The sequence below is a fragment of the Gallus gallus genome, unplaced genomic scaffold, assembly GCF_016699485.2.
Source record: "Gallus gallus isolate bGalGal1 unplaced genomic scaffold, bGalGal1.mat.broiler.GRCg7b scaffold_44, whole genome shotgun sequence".
NCBI lineage: Eukaryota > Metazoa > Chordata > Aves > Galliformes > Phasianidae > Gallus > Gallus gallus.
Window position 1 is genome coordinate 133436 of NW_024095996.1, and position 20895 is coordinate 154330.

General features: G+C 55.8%; 1 protein-coding gene across 48 annotated transcripts; it reads right to left on the reverse strand.

Moving 5' to 3' along the window:
* Nucleotides 1-1997: 1997 nt before the first annotated feature.
* On the reverse strand, nucleotides 1998-20840 carry LOC101750635 (neuroblast differentiation-associated protein AHNAK-like). 48 transcript variants are annotated; one of them, XM_040657043.2, is made up of 4 exons: nucleotides 20278-20840; nucleotides 20084-20130; nucleotides 19732-19978; nucleotides 1998-19626 (listed from the first exon to the last, which is right to left on the reverse strand). In XM_040657043.2, exons 1-4 carry the CDS (start codon nucleotides 20813-20815, stop codon nucleotides 2153-2155), a joined length of 18306 nt encoding a protein of 6101 aa, XP_040512977.1. In that variant the 5' UTR covers nucleotides 20816-20840; the 3' UTR covers nucleotides 1998-2152. The 48 variants fall into 48 exon arrangements, with proteins under 48 accessions (XP_040512977.1, XP_040512975.1, XP_040512994.1 ...); XM_040657041.2 differs by having other exon boundaries at nucleotides 19732-19962; nucleotides 20047-20130; XM_040657060.2 differs by having other exon boundaries at nucleotides 1998-17272; nucleotides 18140-18208; nucleotides 18272-19626; nucleotides 19732-20840.
* Nucleotides 20841-20895: the final 55 nt, after the last annotated feature.

Sequence of the window (20895 nt, forward strand, 5' to 3'; positions counted from 1 at the left end):
GGGGATTTGAGCCCCAAAATTGGGAGTTTGGGCCCAAAATTGGAGCATTTGAGCCCCAAAATTGGGGTTATGGGTGCAAAAATGGATATTTTAGCCCCAAAATTGGGGGTTTGGGGGCAAAAATGGTCATTTGAGCTGTTAAAATTGGGGATTTGGGTGCAAAAATGGGGATTTGAGCTCTTGAAATTGGGGGTTTGGCCCCAAAATTGGGATTTTGGGGGCAAAAATGGGGATTTGAGCCCCAAAATTGGGGGTTTGGGTGCAAAAATGGGGATTTGAGCCCGAAAATGGGGGGTTTGGGCCCAAAATTGGGATTTGAGCCCGAAAATGGGGGGTTTGGGCCCCAAAAAAGGCCGTTTGGACCCCAAAATGGGGCTCCGGGTCCCAGATGTGCACAGCCCCGACCCCGGGGAGCATTGAGGCAATGAAACACACGGCCGTAACGAATGGTTAATAAACTTTATTTGCATTTTACACGATTATTTCTTACATTCTCCGTTAATTTCCCAGTAAAGTGCTGAAAGGGCGTTGGGGTTTTTGTCTTTTTTAATCTCTATATAAAATATATATTTGATCTTTTTCTTTTATTTTCATCTCTTTTGTAACTCATCCTCCGCTTTGTCCAACAGAAATCCAACACAAAAGGCACCGAACGAAGGGGGGAAAAAAGGGGGAATTCCACAAAAATCCCAAATTTGAAGGAAACGGCCCCAAAGCGCACTGTGCTCCCAATCCCACCGCCACCCCCCAATGGGGCTCTTTGCTTTTGGGGCTTTTGGGGGGGGGGGGGTTATTCTTTTTTTTTTGTCAGGTTTTTCTTTAATCGCTGCCAGCAAAGCCTGAAAAGAGGCGAAAAATGAGAAACCGCCCCAAAATAAGAATGGGAATGAGGAAAAAAAGCGGCCGGAAGGGATCGTTTGGAAGCGAAACGCTCAGGAAAATGATGGGGGGATGAATGGGGGGGAGATGGCGGAGTACGGGGAGGGAGAAAAGAGGGGGATACGGACCAAAATGGGGGGAAATGGGGGAATATGGGCTGAAATTTGGGGGAAATGGGGGAATATGAGCTGAAATTTGGGGGAAATGGGGGAATATGGACGAAAATATGGGGGAAATGGGGAAATATGGGCTGAAATTTGGGGGAAATGGGGGAATATGGACGAAAATATGGGGGAAATGGGGAAATAGGAGCTGAAATTTGGGGGAAATGGGGGAATATGAGCTGAAATTTGGGGGAAATGGGGGAATATGAGCTGAAATTTGGGGGAAATGGGGAAATAGGAGCTGAAATTTGGGGGAAATGGGGAAATAGGAGCTGAAATTTGGGGGAAATGGGGGAATATGGGCCGAAATTTGGGGGAAATGGGGGAATATGAGCTGAAATTTGGGGGAAATGGGGGAATATGGGCTGAAATTTGGGGGAAATGGGGGAATATGGACCAAAATGGTGGGGAAATGGGGAAATAGGAGCTGAAATTTGGACGAAATGGGGGAATATGGACCAAAATTTGGGGAAAATGGGGGAATATGAGCTGAAATTTGGGGAAAATGGGTGGATATGGCCCGAAATTTGGGGAAAATGGGTGAAATTTGGGGAAAAACGGGAGTTATGAACCGAAACTTGGGGAAAATGGGTGGATATGGCCCGAAATTTGGGGAAAATGGATGGATATGGCCCGAAATTTGGGGAAAATGGGTAAATGTGAGCCGAAATTTGGGGGAAATGGATGGATATGGCCCAAAATTTGGGGAAAATGCATGAAATTTGGGGAAAAACAGGAGTTATGAACCGAAACTTGGGTAAAATGGGTGGATACGGCCTGAAATTTGGGGGAAATGGGTGGATTCGGCCCGAAATTTGGGGAAAATGGGTAAATGTGGACAGAATTTGGGGAAGAGTGGGCGATATGAGCCGAAATTGGGTAAATGGAGAGGGGCAAACGTGAGCCGAAGGAGCTGCGGGTGTTGGGGCGCTGAGGACGGGCGGCGGGTGGGACGGGAGGGGAGGGGATAGGAGGGGAGGGGAGGGGACAAAACCCACCCGAAACGGGGAAAAGAACCCAAAGCCACCCAAAACACAGAAGAAGAAGAGAAAGGAGAAGAAGGAAGAAGAGGGAGAAGGAGGAGGCGGAGCGCTGGTGCCGGCCCGGCCCTATGTGCAGCCGCCCTCCCGCTCGCGCCGCTCGGCCACCGTCAGCTCCAGCGAAGGCAAACGCAGCGCCCCACGGGCGGCGTCGGAGCCGGGGGTCGAGGAGGGCTGTGGGGCCGAGGGCTGCTCCTCGCCCCCCGGCTCCGACACCTCATAGCAGCCTTTGCTCCGGGAGCCCACGCCGCCGAACGTCCCAAACTTGGCCTTCCCCTGCGCTCCCTCCGGCTCCGGCGGCTCCGCGCTGAAGGACGACGAGCGGTGCCGCGTCTTCCGGCTCTTGAAGATGGAGAACACCCCTCTGGACGACGTCCCCTCGTCCAGCTCGCCCTCGGCCGAGCCCAGGCTGCCTTTGGAGCTCTTCAGGTCGCCCCGGGAGCCCCCGGGGGAGCCGGGCGGCTCGGGGGAACCGGGGGCCGCCCCCCCTTTGGCCTTCCCTTTGGAGAAGGCGAATTTGGGCATCTTCAGCTTGGATTTCTTCCCTTTGGCGTCCTCCGCTTCGGGCTCCGTCCCGGGGAACTCCACGTCCACCGCCACCTCCCTGCCCTTCGCCTCCGGCTCGGAGAAGTGGAATTTGGGCACGCGCAGTTTGGGGAAGGACACTCTGCCCGCGCTCGGCTCCGCGCCGCCATCTTTGGGGCCGCCGTCTCCCGACGCCGCGCGCCCTCGGACGCTCGCTTTGGACGCGGCCATTTCAGCCGAGGCGCCGCCGCCTCCGTCCACGTCGGCCCCGTTGACGCCGGGAGCGGAGAGGCCGAATTGGGGCAGTCGGAGGGAGGGCAGTTTGATGGTTCCTCCCAAGCCCTCCACGCCGACCTCGGCCGCGTCCAGCGACGCCACCGGGGATCCGACGGAGCCGCCGAGCTCCGCCTTCACGTTCAGATCCGGGGCCGAAACGGCCACCGAAGGGCCGCGCAGCTCAGCGCCGGGCGGCCGGAGGTGAACCCCCGGGCAGCCCAGGGATGGGACGGAGCCGCCGATGCTCAGCTCGGGACCCTCCGCGCGCGGCCGCCCTCCGAGCCCTCCGAGCTCCGCGTCGCCCTTCAGCTTTGGTCCTTGCAGCCTCCCGTCGAATTCGGCTCCTTTCAGCCCCACGTCCCCCACCTTCAGCTTTCCTTCGGGAACGCCCGCTGCCACTTTGCCTTTTGGTCCTTTCAGCTCAAACTCCGGCGCCGCGACGGAGGGGACGGCGACGTCAACGCTGGGACCCTTCAGATCCCCCTCCACCTTCAGCCCCGGGACGGCCGCTTTCGCTTTCTTCGCGCTCCAATCCGCCGCTCCCACCTCCACGTCGGCGCTCGGCCCCTTCACCTCCAACCCTTTCAGCTCCCCTTCCGTTTTGGGGAGCACCACCGCCGCGTCCCCCCGGGAGCGGTGCGACTTCAGATCGAACTCCACGTCGGGGAAGGAGATCTTCCCGAACATCGCCTTCTTCCCTTTGGGGGACTTCACGGCCACGTCGGGGCCGGCCGCGCTCACCTCCACGTCAGGGGATTTCAGGCCCACGTCCCCCTCCGCCCCCGCCACGCTCACGTCGAAGGCGCCCTTCTTCCCTTTCACTTTGGGGCCGCTCATGTGGAGTTTGGGCATCTTGAATTTGCTCTTCTTGCCTTTGGCCGCCACGCTCAGGTCGGGTAATTCCGCGCTCAGCTCCACCTCCGGGAATTCCACCTCCGGGGCCTTCGCGTCGCCCTTCGGACTCTTCATCCCGAACCCAAATTTCGGTTTCTTGAATTTGGGAGCTTTGACGTTCCCCTCCGGCCCTTCGACGCTCAGCTCGGGGCACTCAACGTCTATTTCGGGGCTTTTCAGCCCGAATTCGGGCCCTTTGACGGTGACGTCGGGTCCCTTCAGGCCCCCTTCGAGCTTCGGGGCCGCGAGGTCGAATCCTCCCTTGGCTCTGTGCCCTTTCAGACTCAGGTCGATGTCGGGCATGGAGATTTTGGGCACGCTCGCGTGCATTTCGGGCACCTTCACTTTAGGACCTTTCAGTTTTGCTTCCGGACCTTCGAGGCTCACATCGGGGACGGCGATGTCCGCTTTGGGGCCCGAAAGCTCCACCCCTCCCTTGGGCAGCTCCACGTCCACCTCGGGGGCATCTCCTTTCAGCCCGAATTTCGGCAGCTTCATTTTTGGTAGCTTCAGTTTGCCCTCTGGACCATCGATGTCGACCCCCGGACACTCGATATCGACTTTGGGGCCCTTCAGGTCCACGCTGGGACCCTTCAGATCCACACCGGGGCCCTTAAGATCCACACCGGGGCCCTTCAGCCCCCCTTCCACCTTTGGGCCCTTCAGGTTGAGGTCGACGTCAGGGACGGAGACGTGGGGCATCTTCAAGTGCATTTCGGGGACCTTCACATCGGGCGCGTGAAGGTCCAATTTGGGGCCTTTGAGGTCAACGTCCGGACATTGGAAATCCCCTTCCAACTTGGGAAGGGTCACATCCACGTCCCCCTTCACTTTGGGGCCCTTCAGGTTGAAGTCGACGTCAGGCATGGAGATCTTTGGGGCCTTGAAATGCATCTCCGGCATCTTAAATTTGGGGCCCTTCAGCTTTCCTTCGGGGCCCTCAATGTCCACATCGGGAAGGTCCACATCCACTTTGGGGCCCTTCAGGTCGCCCTCAATCTTTGGGACCGACACATCCACGTCCCCCTTCACTTTGGGGCCCTTCAGGCTCAGATCGAAGTCGGGCATGGAGATTTTGGGGGCCTTGATGTGCATTTCGGGCATCTTAAATTTGGGGCCCTTCACTTTCCCCTCAGGTCCTTCCAGCTCCACGTCGGGAAGGTCCACATCCACTTTGGGTCCTTTAATGTCAATGTCGGGGCCTTTTATGTCCCCTTCTACTTTGGGCACGGACACATCCACGTCTCCCTTCACTTTGGGGCCTTTAAGGTTCAGGTCGATGTCGGGCATGGAGATTTTGGGGGCCTTGATGTGCATTTCGGGCATGGAGAATTTGGGACCTTTCAGCTTCCCGTCCACACTGAGGTCAGGAGCCTCCACCTCCACCCTGGGACCACTGATGTCCACATCGCCCTTTGGGAGGTTCACATCCACGTCCACCCCATCCCCTTTGAAGCCCGGCATGGAGAATTTGGGCATCTTGAACTTGGGCAGCTTGAATTTGCCCTCTGGGCCGTGAACGTCCACGTCGGGAACGTCAATGTCCACTTTGGGGCCTTTGATGTCCACCTCGGGGCCCTTCAGCTCCCCTTCTACTTTGGGTATGGACACATCCACATCTCCCTTCACTTTGGGGCCCTTCAGGTTGAAGTCCACGTCGGGCATGGAGATCTTTGGGGCCTTGATGTGCATTTCGGGCATCTTAAACTTGGGGCCCTTCACCTTCCCGTCTGAACCATGCAGTTCCACATCGGGAAGGTCCACATCCACTTTGGGGCCTTTGATGTCCACCTCGGGGCCCTTCAGGTCCCCTTCCAGCTTTGGCATGGACACATCCACATCCCCCTTCACTTTGGGGCCCTTCAGGCTCAGATCGAAGTCCGGCATGGAGATCTTTGGGGCCTTGATGTGCATTTCGGGCATCTTGAATTTGGGGCCCTTCAGCTTTCCTTCGGGGCCCTCAATGTCCACATCGGGAAGGTCCACATCCACTTTGGGGCCTTTGATCTCCATCTCAGGGCCTTTCAAGTCCCCTTCCAACTTTGGCACGGACACATCCACGTCCCCCTTCACTTTGGGGCCCTTCAGGTTCAGGTCGATGTCGGGCATGGAGATCTTTGGTGTCTTGATGTGCATTTCGGGCATCTTGAATTTGGGGCCTTTCAGTTTCCCCTCGGGGCCCTCAATGTCCACCTCAGGTCCTCCAATGTCCACTTTGGGGACGGAAACGTCCACGTCCCCTTTTGGCAGCTCCACGTCCACCTCGGGGCCCTCTGCCCTGAAGCCCGGCATGGAGAATTTGGGCATCTTGAACTTGGGCAGCTTGAATTTGCCCTCTGGGCCGTGAACGTCCACGTCGGGAACGTCAATGTCCACTTTGGGGCCTTTGATGTCCACCTCGGGGCCCTTCAGCTCCCCTTCTACTTTGGGCACGGACACATCCACGTCTCCCTTCACTTTGGGGCCCTTCAGGCTCAGATCAAAGTCAGGCATGGAGATTTTGGGGCCTTTGAAGTGCATTTCGGGCATTTTGAATTTGGGGCCTTTCAGTTTGCCTTCCGGACCCTCAATGTCCACATCGGGAAGGTCCATATCCACTTTGGGGCCTTTGATATCCACCTCGGGGCCTTTCAAGTCCCCTTCCAACGTGGGTACGGACACATCCACGTCCCCCTTCACTTTGGGGCCCTTCAGGTTGAAGTCGATGTCGGGCACGGAGATCTTTGGTGCTTTGATGTGCATTTCGGGCATCTTGAATTTGGGGCCCTTCAGCTTTCCTTCTGGCAGCTCAATGTCCACATCAGGCGCTTCTATGTCCACTTTGGGGCCCTTCAGCTCACCCTCAATCTTTGGCACGGACACATCCACGTCCCCCTTCACTTTGGGGCCCTTCAGGCTCAGATCGAAGTCAGGCATGGAGATTTTGGGGGCTTTGAAGTGCATTTCGGGCATCTTAAATTTGGGGCCCTTCACTTTCCCCTCGGGGCCCTCAATGTCCACATCGGGAAGGTCCACGTCCACTTTGGGGCCTTTGATGTCCACCTCGGGGCCCTTCAGATCACCCTCAATCTTTGGCACGGACACATCCACGTCCCCCTTCACTTTGGGGCCCTTCAGGTTCAGGTCGATGTCGGGCATGGAGATCTTCGGTGTCTTGAAGTGCATTTCGGGCATTTTGAATTTGGGGCCCTTCACTTTCCCTTCAGGTCCTTCCAGCTCCACGTCGGGAAGGTCCACATCCACTTTGGGTCCTTTAATGTCAATGTCGGGGCCTTTTATGTCCCCTTCTACTTTGGGCACGGACACATCCACGTCTCCCTTCACTTTGGGGCCCTTCAGGCTCAGATCGAAGTCGGGCATGGAGATTTTTGGGGCCTTGAAGTGCATTTCGGGCATTTTGAATTTGGGGCCCTTCACTTTCCCCTCGGGACACTCCACGCTCACCCCCGGAGCCCCCACGTCCATCTCCGGTCCTTTCAGTTCCACATTCGCTCCTTTCAGTCCACCTTCCACACACGGCACGGACACATCCACATCTCCTTTCACTTTTGGGCCTTTCAGGTTCAGATCGAAGTCGGGCATGGAAATTTTCGGAGCCTTAAAATGCATCTCCGGCATCTTCACTTTGGGGCCCTTCCATTTTCCTTCGGGTCCTTCGATATCCACGTCGGGAACGTCCACGTCCACTTTGGGGCCTTTCAATTCCAGGCCAACACCTTTCAGGTCGCCCTCAATCTTTGGCACGGACACATCCACGTCCCCCTTCACTTTGGGGCCTTTCAGGTTCAGGTCGATGTCGGGCATGGAGATCTTCGGTGTCTTGATGTGCATTTCGGGCATCTTAAATTTGGGGCCCTTCAGCTTTCCTTCGGGGCCCTCAATGTCCACATCAGGAATGTCCACATCGACTTTGGGGCCTTTGATGTCCACCTCGGGGCCCTTCAGGTCACCCTCAATCTTTGGGACCGACACATCCACGTCTCCCTTCACTTTGGGGCCTTTCAGGTTCAGGTCGAAGTCAGGCATGGAGATTTTGGGGGCCTTGAAGTGCATTTCGGGCATCTTAAATTTGGGGCCCTTCAATTTGCCTTCGGGTCCCTCAATGTCCACATCACGAACGTCGATGTCCACTTTGGGGCCTTTGATATCAATTTCAGGGCCCTTCAGCTCACCCTCAATCTTTGGCACGGACACATCCACGTCTCCTTTCACTTTGGGGCCCTTCAGGCTCAGATCGAAGTCAGGCATGGAGATTTTGGGGGCCTTGAAGTGCATTTCGGGCATTTTGAATTTGGGGCCCTTCATTTTCCCTTCCGGTCCCTCAATGTCCACATCGGGAACGTCGATGTCCACTTTGGGGCCTTTGATGTCCACCTCGGGGCCCTTCAGGTCCCCTTCCAGCTTTGGCATGGACACATCCACGTCCCCCTTCAGCTTTGGCCCCTTCAGGTTGAAGTCCACATCGGGCATGGAGATCTTTGGGGCCTTGATGTGCATTTCGGGCATCTTGAATTTGGGGCCTTTCACTTTCCCTTCCGGTCCCTCAACGTCCACATCAGGAAGGTCCACATCCAGTTTAGGCCCTTTGATATCAATGTCGGGGCCCTTCAGGTCGCCCTCAATCTTTGGGACCGACACATCCACGTCCCCCTTCACTTTGGGGCCCTTCAGGTTCAGGTCGATGTCGGGCATGGAGATCTTTGGTGTCTTGATGTGCATTTCAGGCATCTTGAACTTCGGGCCCTTCACTTTCCCTTCGGGTCCCTCAATGTCCACATCGGGAACGTCGATGTCCACTTTGGGGACGGAAACGTCCACGTCCCCTTTTGGCAGCTCCACGTCCACCTCGGGGCCCTCTGCCCTGAAGCCCGGCATGGAGAATTTGGGCATCTTGAACTTGGGCAGCTTGAATTTGCCCTCTGGGCCGTGAACATCCACGTCGGGAACGTCAATGTCCACTTTGGGGCCTTTGATGTCCACCTCGGGGCCCTTCAGGTCGCCCTCAATCTTCGGCACGGACACATCCACGTCTCCCTTCACTTTGGGGCCCTTCAGGTTGAAGTCAACGTCGGGCATGGAGAATTTGGGGCCTTTTAAGTGCATTTCGGGCATCTTGAACTTGGGGCCTTTCAGTTTCCCCTCAGCACCTTCCAAGTCAACGTCAGGAAGGTCCACATCAATTTTGGGGCCTTTGATGTCCACCTCGGGGCCCTTCAGGTCCCCTTCCAACTTTGGCATGGACACATCCACGTCCCCCTTCAGCTTTGGCCCCTTCAGGTTGAAGTCCACGTCAGGCATGGAGATCTTTGGGGCCTTGATGTGCATTTCGGGCATCTTGAATTTGGGGCCTTTGATTTTCCCTTCGGGACCTTCCAGATCCACATCAGGAATGTCCACATCCACTTTGGGGCCTTTGATGTCCACCTCGGGGCCCTTCAGGTCACCCTCAATCTTTGGCACGGACACATCCACGTCTCCCTTCACTTTGGGGCCCTTCAGGTTGAAGTCAATGTCGGGCATGGAGACTTTGGGGCCCTTCAGGTGCATTTCGGGCATCTTGAAGTGGAGCCCCTTCCCCTTCCCCTCCGGCCCTTCAATATCCACCTGAGGACATTCGATGTCCAATTCCCCTTTGGGAAGGCCGACGTCCACCTCCGGCCCTTCGCCCTTCACCCCGAATTTGGGCATTTTGAATTTGGGCATTTTCAGTTTCCCTTCCGGCCCCGAAACGTCCACATCGGGCGCCTCAACGCTGACTTTGGGAGCTGCGATGTCCACTTCGGGCCCTTTCACGTCCCCCTCCAATTTGGGGCCGCTGAGGTCGAACTCTCCCTTCACTTTGTGCCCTTTCAGGTTCAGCTCCACGTCCGGCATCGAAACTTTGGGGGAGGAAATGCTCAGGAAGGGCATTTTGAATTTGGAGCCTTTTGCTTTCGCTTGGACCTCCACCTCCGGCCCCTGAACGTCCACTTTGGGACCGGACATCTCCACGTCGGGTTTCTTCAGCTTTACATCCACGTCCGGGCTTTGCACTTTAGGGCCGGAAAAACCGAATTTGGGCAATTTGAACCTGGATTTTTTGCCCTTGGCTTCCAGATCGATCTTGGGCACCTCGGCCTCAAACTCTGGCCCTTTCAGGTCCACTTTAGGACCTTTCAGCTCCGCCTCAACTTTGGGGGCAGACAGATCGACGTCCCCCTTCACTTTGGGGCCCTTCAAATTGAGGTCGATGTCGGGCATGGAGATTTTGGGGACGCCGAATTCGGGTTTCTTCAATTTGGGGCCCTTCAGTTTTCCCTCCGGCCCTTCGATGTCCACATCAGGAAGAGAGACGTCGACCTTCGGGGCCGACACGGTGACATCGGCTTCGGGGAGACCAACGTCCACCTCGGGGCCCTCAGCCTTGAAGCCGGGGACCCCGAATTTGGGCATCTTGAACTTGGGCAGCTTGACTTTCCCTTCAGGAGTGGGAACGTCCACATCAGGAAGGTCCACATCCACTTTGGGACCTTTGATGTCCACCTCGGAGCCCTTCAGGTCGCCCTCAATCTTCGGCACGGACACATCCACGTCTCCCTTCACTTTGGGGCCCTTCAGGTTGAAGTCAACGTCGGGCATGGAGAATTTGGGGCCTTTTAGGTGCATTTCGGGCATTTTGAATTTGGGGCCTTTCAGTTTCCCCTCAGGACCTTCCAATTCAACGTCAGGAATGTCCACATCCACTTTGGGGCCTTTGATGTCCACCTCGGGGCCCTTCAGCTCCCCTTCTACTTTGGGTACGGACACATCCACGTCTCCCTTCACTTTGGGGCCCTTCAGGTTGAAGTCCACGTCAGGCATGGAGAATTTGGGGCCTTTTAAGTGCATTTCGGGCATCTTGAATTTGGGGCCTTTCAGTTTCCCTTCGGGACCTTCCAACTCCACATCGGGAAGGTCCACGTCCACTTTGGGGCCTTTGATATCAACGTCGGGGCCCTTCAGGTCCCCTTCCAAGTGAGGCACGGACACATCCACGTCTCCCTTCAATTTGGGGCCCTTCAGGTTCAGGTCGATGTCGGGCATGGAGATCTTTGGCGTCTTGATGTGCATTTCGGGCATCTTGAACTTGGGGCCTTTCAGTTTCCCCTCAGGTCCTTCAATGTCCACATCAGGAAGGTCCACATCCACTTTGGGGCCTTTGATGTCCACTTTGGGGCCCTTCAGGTCGCCCTCAATCTTTGGCACGGACACATCCACGTCCCCCTTCACTTTGGGGCCCTTCAGGTTGAAGTCAATGTCAGGCATGGAGATTTTGGGGGCCTTGATGTGCATTTCGGGCATCTTGAACTTCGGGCCTTTCAGTTTCCCCTCAGGTCCTTCAATGTCCACATCGGGAAGGTCCACATCCACTTTGGGGCCTTTGATATCAACATCAGGGCCTTTCAGATCACCCTCAATCTTTGGCACGGACACATCCACGTCTCCCTTCACTTTGGGGCCCTTCAGGCTCAGATCGAAGTCAGGCATGGAAATTTTGGGGGCTTTGAAGTGCATTTCGGGCATCTTAAATTTGGGGCCCTTCACTTTCCCTTCGGGGCCCTCAATGTCCACATCGGGAACGTCGATGTCCACTTTGGGGCCTTTGATGTCCACCTCAGGGCCTTTTATATCCCCTTCTACTTTGGGCACGGACACATCCACGTCTCCCTTCACTTTGGGGCCCTTCAGGCTCAGATCGAAGTCGGGCATGGAGATCTTCGGTGCCTTGAAGTGCATTTCAGGCATCTTGAACTTGGGGCCCTTCACTTTCCCCTCTGGCAGCTCAATGTCCACATCAGGTGCTTCAATGTCCACTTTGGGGCCCTTCAGGTCGCCCTCAATCTTTGGGACCGACACATCCACGTCCCCCTTCACTTTGGGGCCCTTCAGGTTCAGGTCGATGTCGGGCATGGAGATCTTCGGTGTCTTGATGTGCATTTCGGGCATCTTAAATTTGGGGCCCTTCACTTTCCCTTCGGGGCCCTCAATGTCCACGTCGGGAAGGTCCACATCCATTTTGGGGCCTTTGATGTCCACCTCAGGGCCCTTTAGGTCACCTTCCAACGTGGGCACGGACACATCCACGTCTCCCTTCACTTTCGGGCCCTTCAGGTGAAGATCCACATTGGGCATGGAGAATTTTGGGGCCTTGATGTGCATTTCGGGCATCTTGAACTTGGGGCCCTTCACCTTCCCTTCGGGACCCTCAATGTCCACATCGGGAAGGTCCACATCCACTTTGGGGCCTTTGATATCAATGTCGGGGCCCTTCAGATCACCCTCAATTTTTGGGACCGACACATCCACGTCTCCTTTCACTTTGGGGCCCTTCAGGCTCAGATCAAAGTCAGGCATGGAGATTTTGGGGGCTTTGAAGTGCATTTCGGGCATTTTGAATTTGGGGCCCTTCACTTTCCCTTCAGGACACTGCAAATCAACGTCAGGAAGGTCCACATCCACTTTGGGACCTTTGATGTCCACCTCGGGGCCCTTCAGGTCGCCCTCAATCTTTGGGACCGACACATCCACGTCTCCCTTCACTTTGGGGCCCTTCAGGTTGAAGTCCACGTCGGGCATGGAGATCTTTGGGGCCTTGATGTGCATTTCGGGCATCTTGAACTTGGGGCCCTTCACTTTCCCTTCGGGGCCCTCAATGTCCACATCGGGAAGGTCCACGTCCACTTTGGGGCCCTTCAGGTCACCCTCAATCTTTGGGACTGACACATCCACGTCCCCCTTCACTTTGGGGCCCTTCAGGTTCAGGTCGATGTCGGGCATGGAGATCTTCGGTGTCTTGAAGTGCATTTCAGGCATCTTAAATTTGGGGCCTTTCAGTTTCCCCTCTGGAACTTCCAGCTCAACATCAGGAACCTCAACGTCCACTTTGGGGCCTTTGATGTCCACCTCGGGGCCTTTTATGTCCCCTTCTACTTTGGGTACGGACACATCCACATCTCCTTTCACTTTGGGGCCCTTCAGGCTCAGATCGAAGTCGGGCATGGAGATTTTCGGGGCCTTGAAGTGCATTTCGGGCATCTTGAATTTGGGGCCCTTCACCTTCCCCTCGGGACACTCCAATTCCACATCGGGAACGTCGATGTCCACTTTGGGACCTTTCAGTTCCAGATCAGCCCCTTTCAGGTCGCCCTCTATTTTGGGTACAGTGACGTCCATTTCTCCCTTCACTTTGTGGCCCTTCAGGTGGAGGTCCACATCGGGCATGGAGAATTTGGGGCCCTTCAGGTGCATTTCAGGCATCTTGAACTTGGGGCCCTTCACCTTTCCTTCGGGACCATGCAGCTCCACGTCAGGAAGGTCCACTTTGGGGCCTTTGATGTCCACATCGGGGCCCTTCAGGTCGCCCTCAATCTTTGGGACCGACACATCCACGTCCCCCTTCACTTTGGGGCCCTTCAGGTTCAGGTCGATGTCGGGCATGGAGATCTTTGGTGTCTTGATGTGCATTTCGGGCATCTTGAACTTGGGGCCTTTCAGTTTCCCCTCGGGGCCCTCAATGTCCACATCGGGAACGTCGATGTCCACTTTGGGGACGGAAACATCCACGTCCCCTTTGGGCAGCTCCACGTCCACCTCGGGGCCCTCTGCCCTGAAGCCCGGCATGGAGAATTTGGGCATCTTGAACTTGGGCAGCTTGAATTTGCCCTCCGGGCCGTGAACGTCCACGTCGGGAACGTCAATGTCCACTTTGGGGCCTTTGATGTCCACCTCGGGGCCTTTTATATCCCCTTCTACTTTGGGCACGGACACATCCATGTCTCCCTTCACTTTGGGGCCCTTCAGGCTCAGATCAAAGTCAGGCATGGAGATTTTGGGGCCTTTGAAGTGCATTTCGGGCATCTTGAACTTGGGGCCTTTCAGTTTGCCTTCCGGACCCTCAATGTCCACATCGGGAAGGTCCACATCCACTTTGGGGCCTTTGATATCCACCTCGGGGCCTTTCAAGTCCCCTTCCAACGTGGGTACGGACACATCCACGTCCCCCTTCACTTTGGGGCCCTTCAGGTTGAAGTCGACATCGGGCATGGAGAATTTGGGGCCCTTTAGGTGCATTTCGGGCATCTTGAACTTGGGGCCCTTCACTTTCCCCTCTGGACCTTCCAACTCCACATCGGGAAGGTTCACATCCACTTTGGGACCTTTGATGTCCACCTCGGGGCCCTTCAGGTCACCCTCAATCTTTGGCATGGACACATCCACGTCCCCCTTCACTTTGGGGCCCTTCAGGTTCAGGTCGATGTCGGGCATGGAGATCTTTGGGGCCTTGAAGTGCATCTCTGGCATCTTGAATTTCGGGCCCTTCAGCTTCGCTTCGGGACACTCTAAATCAACGTCAGGAAGGTCCACGTCCACTTTGGGGCCTTTGATGTCCACCTCGGGGCCCTTCAGGTCTCCTTCCAATTTGGGCACGGACACATCCACGTCTCCCTTCACTTTCGGGCCCTTCAGGTTGAAGTCAACGTCAGGCATGGAGACTTTGGGGCCCTTCAGGTGCATTTCGGGCATCCTGAATTTGGGGCCCTTCAGCTTTCCTTCGGGGCCCTCAATGTCCACATCAGGAAGGTCCACATCCACTTTGGGGCCCTTCAGGTCGCCCTCAATCTTTGGGACCGACACATCCACGTCTCCTTTCACTTTGGGGCCCTTCAGGTTCAGGTCGATGTCGGGCATGGAGATCTTCGGTGTCTTGAAGTGCATTTCGGGCATCTTAAATTTGGGGCCCTTCACCTTCCCTTCGGGACACTCTAAATCAACGTCAGGAAGGTCCACATCCACTTTGGGACCTTTGATGTCCACCTCAGGGCCTTTCAGGTCCCCTTCCAACTTTGGCACGGACACATCCACGTCTCCCTTCACTTTGGGGCCCTTCAGGTTGAAGTCAACGTCAGGCATGGAGAATTTGGGGCCCTTTAGGTGCATTTCGGGCATCTTGAATTTGGGGCCTTTCAGCTTTCCTTCGGGGCCCTCAATGTCCACATCAGGAAGGTCCACATCCACTTTGGGGCCTTTGATATCAATGTCAGGGCCCTTCAGGTCGCCCTCAATCTTTGGGACCGACACATCCACGTCCCCCTTCACTTTGGGGCCCTTCAGGTTCAGGTCGATGTCGGGCATGGAGATCTTCGGTGTCTTGATGTGCATTTCGGGCATCTTGAATTTGGGGCCTTTCACTTTCCCCTCGGGACACTCCAATTCCACCTCGGGAACGTCGATGTCCACTTTGGGGACGGAAATGTCCACGTCCCCTTTTGGCAGCTCCACGTCCACCTCGGGGCCCTCTGCCCTGAAGCCCGGCATGGAGAATTTGGGCATCTTGAACTTGGGCAGCTTGAATTTGCCCTCTGGGCCGTGAACGTCCACGTCGGGAAGGTCCACATCCACTTTGGGGCCTTTGATCTCCATCTCAGGGCCTTTTATATCCCCTTCTACTTTGGGCACGGACACATCCATCCCACCTTTCACTTTGGGGCCCTTCAGGTTGAAGTCCACGTCGGGCATGGAGATCTTGGTCGTCTTGATGTCCGGCATCTTGAACTTGGGGCCCTTCACCTTCCCCTCTGGCAATCCCAATTCCACCTCAGGTCCTTCAATGTCCACTTTGGGGACGGAAACGTCCACGTCCCCTTTTGGCAGCTCCACGTCCACCTCGGGGCCCTCTGCCCTGAAGCCCGGCATGGAGAATTTGGGCATCTTGAACTTGGGTCTCTTCAATTTGCCCTCTGGGCCGTGAACGTCCACGTCGGGAAGGTCCACATCCACTTTGGGGCCTTTGATGTCCACTTCGGGGCCCTTCAGCTCCCCTTCTACTTTGGGCACGGACACATCCACGTCTCCCTTCACTTTGGGGCCCTTCAGGTTGAAGTCCACGTCGGGCATGGAGATTTTGGGACCCCTGAAGTGCATTTCGGGCATCTTGAACTTGGGGCCCTTCACTTTCCCTTCAGGTCCTTCCAGCTCCACATCGGGAAGGTCCACATCGACTTTGGGGCCTTTGACATCAATTTCGGGGCCCTTCAGCTCCCCTTCCAATTTGGGCACGGACACATCCACGTCCCCCTTCACTTTGGGGCCCTTCAGGTTCAGGTCGACGTCGGGCACGGAGATCTTCGACGTTTTGATGTTCAATTTCGGCATCCGGAATTTGGGGCCCTTCCATTTCCCTTCCACTCCCCCCACATCCACTTCCGGCCCTTCCACGTCCACTTCCGGCCCCGAAACCTCCACCTCTCCTTTGGGGACGCCCACGTCGATATCGGCTCCCTCAAACTTCGGTCCCGAAAGGCTGAAATGGGGCAGTTTCATTTTGGGTCCTTTCAGTTTGGCTTCGGGACACTCCAGGTCGACGTCGGGGACCTCCACAGCGGGACCCTTCACGTGGAGCCCGGGTCCTTTCAGCTCCCCTTCGATTTTGGGGGCAGAAACGTCCAATTCTCCCTTAATTTTCGGCCCCTTTACGTTCAGATCCGCCTCCGGTTTGGACAGTTTGGGCGTTTTGATGTTCAGTTTGGGCATCTTAAATTTGGGGCCTTTGATTTTCCCTTCCGGACACTCCAAGTCCACCTCGGGAACGTCGACCCCCAACCCGGGACCCTCCACATCCACTTTGGGTCCCCGCAGTTCCCCGGAGAGCTTCGGGGCGGAGACGTCTCCCTTCACTTTGGGGCCCTTCAGGCTGATGTCGACGTCGGGAATGGAGAGTTTGGGGCTCTGCACGTTCAGTTCGGGCATCCGGAATTTGAGGCCCTTCGCTTTCACCTCCGGCGCTTCGATGTCGACGTCGGGCAGATCGAGGTCAAATTTGGGGGCAGAAACGTCAATTTCACCCTTCGGAAGAGACACGTCGACGTCAGGGAGATCTGCTTTTAGGCCAGGAACCCCAAATTTGGGCATTTTCAGCTTGGGCATCTTCAGCTTGCCGTCCACATCGGGAGCTTCTATGTCAACTTTGGGGCCTTTCAAGTCTATATCGGGAACTTCAATGTCAACTTTGGGGCCTTTCAACTCAACATCGGGCACTTCAATGTCAACTTTGGGGGCAGAAACGTCAATTTCACCCTTTGGGAGCGACACATCGACGTCGGGGAGCTCTCCTTTTAGGCCAGGAACCCCAAATTTGGGCATTTTCAGCTTGGGCATCTTCAGCTTGCCATCCGGACCATGGATGTCCACATCGGGAGCTTCTATGTCAACTTTGGGGCCTTTCAACTCAACTTTGGGGGCTTTCAAGTCAACGTCGGGCACTGCAATGTCAACTTTGGGGCCTTTCAAGTCAACATCGGGCAGATCGAGGTCAACTTTGGGGGCAGAAACGTCAATTTCACCCTTTGGGAGCGACACGTCAACATCGGGGAGCTCTCCTTTTAGGCCAGGAACCCCAAATTTGGGCATTTTCAGCTTGGGCATCTTCAGCTTGCCGTCCACATCGGGAGCTTCTATGTCAACTTTGGGGCCTTTCAACTCAACTTTGAGGGCTTTCAAGTCAACATCGGGCACTGCAATGTCAACTTTGGGGCCTTTCAAGTCAACATCGGGCACTTCAATGTCAAATTTGGGGGCAGAAACGTCAATTTCACCCTTTGGAAGAGACACATCGACGTCGGGGAGGTCTCCTTTTAGGCCAGGAACCCCAAATTTGGGCATTTTCAGCTTGGGCATCTTCAGCTTGCTGTCCGGACCATGGATGTCCACATCGGGAGCTTCTATGTCAACTTTGGGGCCTTTCAACTCAACATCGGGCACTTCAATGTCCACTTTGGGGGCAGAAACGTCAATTTCACCCTTTGGAAGAGACACATCGACGTCGGGGAGGTCTCCTTTTAGGCCAGGAACCCCAAATTTGGGCATTTTCAGCTTGGGCATCTTCAGCTTGCCCTCTGGACCGCAGATGTCCACATCGGGAGCTTCTATGTCAACTTTGGGGGCTTTGATGTCAACTTCTGGAGCTTTGATGTCAAATTCGGGTGCTCTGAACTCCCCTTCCAGTTTTGGGGCCGAAACGCCCACATCCCCCTTCACTTTGGGGCCCTTCAGGTTGAGGTCGATATCGGGCATGGAGATGTGGGGCACCTTGACGTGCATTTCAGGGCCCTTCAGCTGTCCGTGTGGACCTGCAATGTCAACTTTGGGGGCATGAATGTCGACTTTGGGGGCAGAAATGTCAACTTCACCCTTCGGGAGCGACACGTCGACGTCGGGGAGGTCTCCTTTTAGGCCAGGAACCCCAAATTTGGGCATTTTCAGCTTGGGCATCTTCAGCTTGCCATCCACATCAGGAGCTTCTATGTCAACTTTGGGGCCTTTCAACTCAACTTTGGGGGCTTTCAAGTCAACGTCGGGCACTGCAATGTCAACTTTGGGGCCTTTCAAGTCAACATCGGGCACTGCAATGTCAACTTTGGGGGCTTTCAGCTCAACTTTGGGGGCTTTCAAGTCAACATCGGGCACTTCAATGTCGACTTTGGGGGCAGAAACGTCAAATTCACCCTTTGGAAGAGACACATCGACGTCGGGGAGCTCTCCTTTTAGGCCAGGAACCCCAAATTTGGGCATTTTCAGCTTGGGCATCTTCAGCTTGCCATCCGGACCATGGATGTCCACATCGGGAGCTTCTATGTCAACTTTGGGGCCTTTCAACTCAACTTTGGGGGCTTTCAAGTCAACATCGGGCACTTCAATGTCCACTTTGGGGGCAGAAACACCAATTTCACCCTTTGGAAGAGAGACATCGACGTCGGGGAGCTCTCCTTTTAGGCCAGGAACCCCAAATTTGGGCATTTTCAACTTGGGCATCTTCAGCTTGCCATCCGGACCATGGATGTCCACATCGGGAGCTTCAACTTCAACTTTGGGGCCTTTCAACTCAACTTTGGGCACTCCAATGTCCACTTTGGGTCCTTTAACGTCAACTTTGGGCGCTTCAACGTCAACTTTTGGAGCTTTTATATCAACTCCCGGTGCTCTGAGCTCCCCTTCCAGTTTTGGGGCCGTAATGCCCACATCCCCCTTCACTTTGGGGCCCTTCAGGTTGAGGTCGATGTCAGGCATGGAGATGTGGGGCACCGTGACGTGCATTTCGGGGCCCTTCATTTGTCCTTCTGGAACAACAACGTTCACTTTGGGGGCCGAGACGTCAACTTCACCTTTTGGAAGCGATGCATCAACGTCTCCTTTTAGGCCAGGAACCCCAAATTTGGGCATTTTCAGTTTGGGCATCTTCAGCTTGCTGCCTGGGCCATGCACGTCCACATCGGGAGCTTCAACATCACATTGGGGCCCTCTGATGTCCACTTTGGGCCCTCCGATGTCCACTTTGGGCCCTTTGATGTCCACTTTGGGCGCTTCAACATCAAATTGGGGCCCTCTGATGTCCACTTTGGGCACTTCAACACCAAATTGGGGCCCTCCGATGTCCACTTTGGGCCCTCCGATGTCCACTTTGGGCCCTTTGATGTCACCTTTGGGCACTTCAACACCAAATTGGGGCCCTCTGATGTCCACTTTGGGCACTTCAACATCAAATTGGGGCCCTCTGATGTCCACTTTGGGCACTTCAACACCAAATTGGGGCCCTCCGATGTCCACTTTGGGCCCTTTGATGTCACCTTTGGGCACTTCAACACCAAATTGGGGCCCTCTGATGTCCACTTTGGGCACTTCAACACCAAATTGGGGCCCTCTGATGTCCACTTTGGGCACTTCAACACCAAATTGGGGCCCTCCGATGTCCACTTTGGGCCCTCCGATGTCCACTTTGGGCCCTTTGATGTCACCTTTGGGCACTTCAACACCAAATTGGGGCCCTCCAATGTCCACTTTGGGCCCTTTGACGTCACCTTTGGGCGCTTCAATATCAAATTGGGGTCCTTTGATGTCCACTTTGGGCCCTCCAATGTCCACTTTGGGCCCTTTGATGTCACCTTTGGGCACTTCAACACCAAATTGGGGTCCTTTGATGTCCACTTTGGGCCCTTTGACGTCACCTTTGGGCGCTTCAACACCAAATTGGGGCCCTTTGATGTCCACTTTGGGCACTTCAACACCAAATTGGGGCCCTCCGATGTCCACTTTGGGCCCTCCGATGTCCACTTTGGGCCCTTTGATGTCACCTTTGGGCACTTCAACACCAAATTGGGGCCCTCCGATGTCCACTTTGGGCCCTTTGATGTCCACTTTGGGCACTTCAACACCAAATTGGGGTCCTTTGATGTCCACTTTGGGCCCTTTGACGTCACCTTTGGGCGCTTCAACACCAAATTGGGGCCCTTTGATGTCCACTTTGGGCACTTCAACACCAAATTGGGGCCCTCCGATGTCCACTTTGGGCCCTTTGATGTCCACTTTGGGCACTTCAACACCAAATTGGGGTCCTTTGATGTCCACTTTGGGCCCTTTGATGTCACCTTTGGGCGCTTCAATATCAAATTGGGGCCCTTTGATGTCCACTTCGGGCCCTTTGATGTCACCTTTGGGCGCTTCAACACCAAATTGGGGTCCTTTGATGTCCACTTTGGGCCCTTTGACGTCCACTTTGGGCGCTTCACCACCAAATTGTGGCCCTCTGATGTCCACTTGGGGCGCTTCGACACCAAACGTGGGCCCTTTGACGCCCCCTTTGGCCCCCAGGACCCCCCCTCCGGCAGCGCCCACTCCCACTCGGTGTCCTCCGACGCCCCACTGCGGCCCCTTCCCATCCCCGCCGACGTCCGTCCCTTTCCCCTCCAGCCCCACGGCCCCCACGGGGGTGTCCCCCCGGAGCCCTTTGGGGTCTCCGTGCCCTTTGGGCGCCGCGGCTCCGCGCTGGGAGCCCTTCAGGCTCACGCTGACGTCGGACAGAGAGATGTGCGGCGTCTCCGTCTTCCTGAACTGCGCCCCCTTCCATTCTCCTTCCGCTCCGGGACCCTTTTGGGGGGGTCCCACGGGGGCCGTTCCGCCCCCATCGGATCCCTCCGCCCGAACCCCGAATTTGGGCACCTTCATGGCGGGGATCCTCACCACCCCCATCACCCCCTCTCCTCCTCCTCCCCCCACATGTGGGGCAGAACCGCTCTCCTCCCCGCCCCACCCGCGACCCTCCTCCTCCT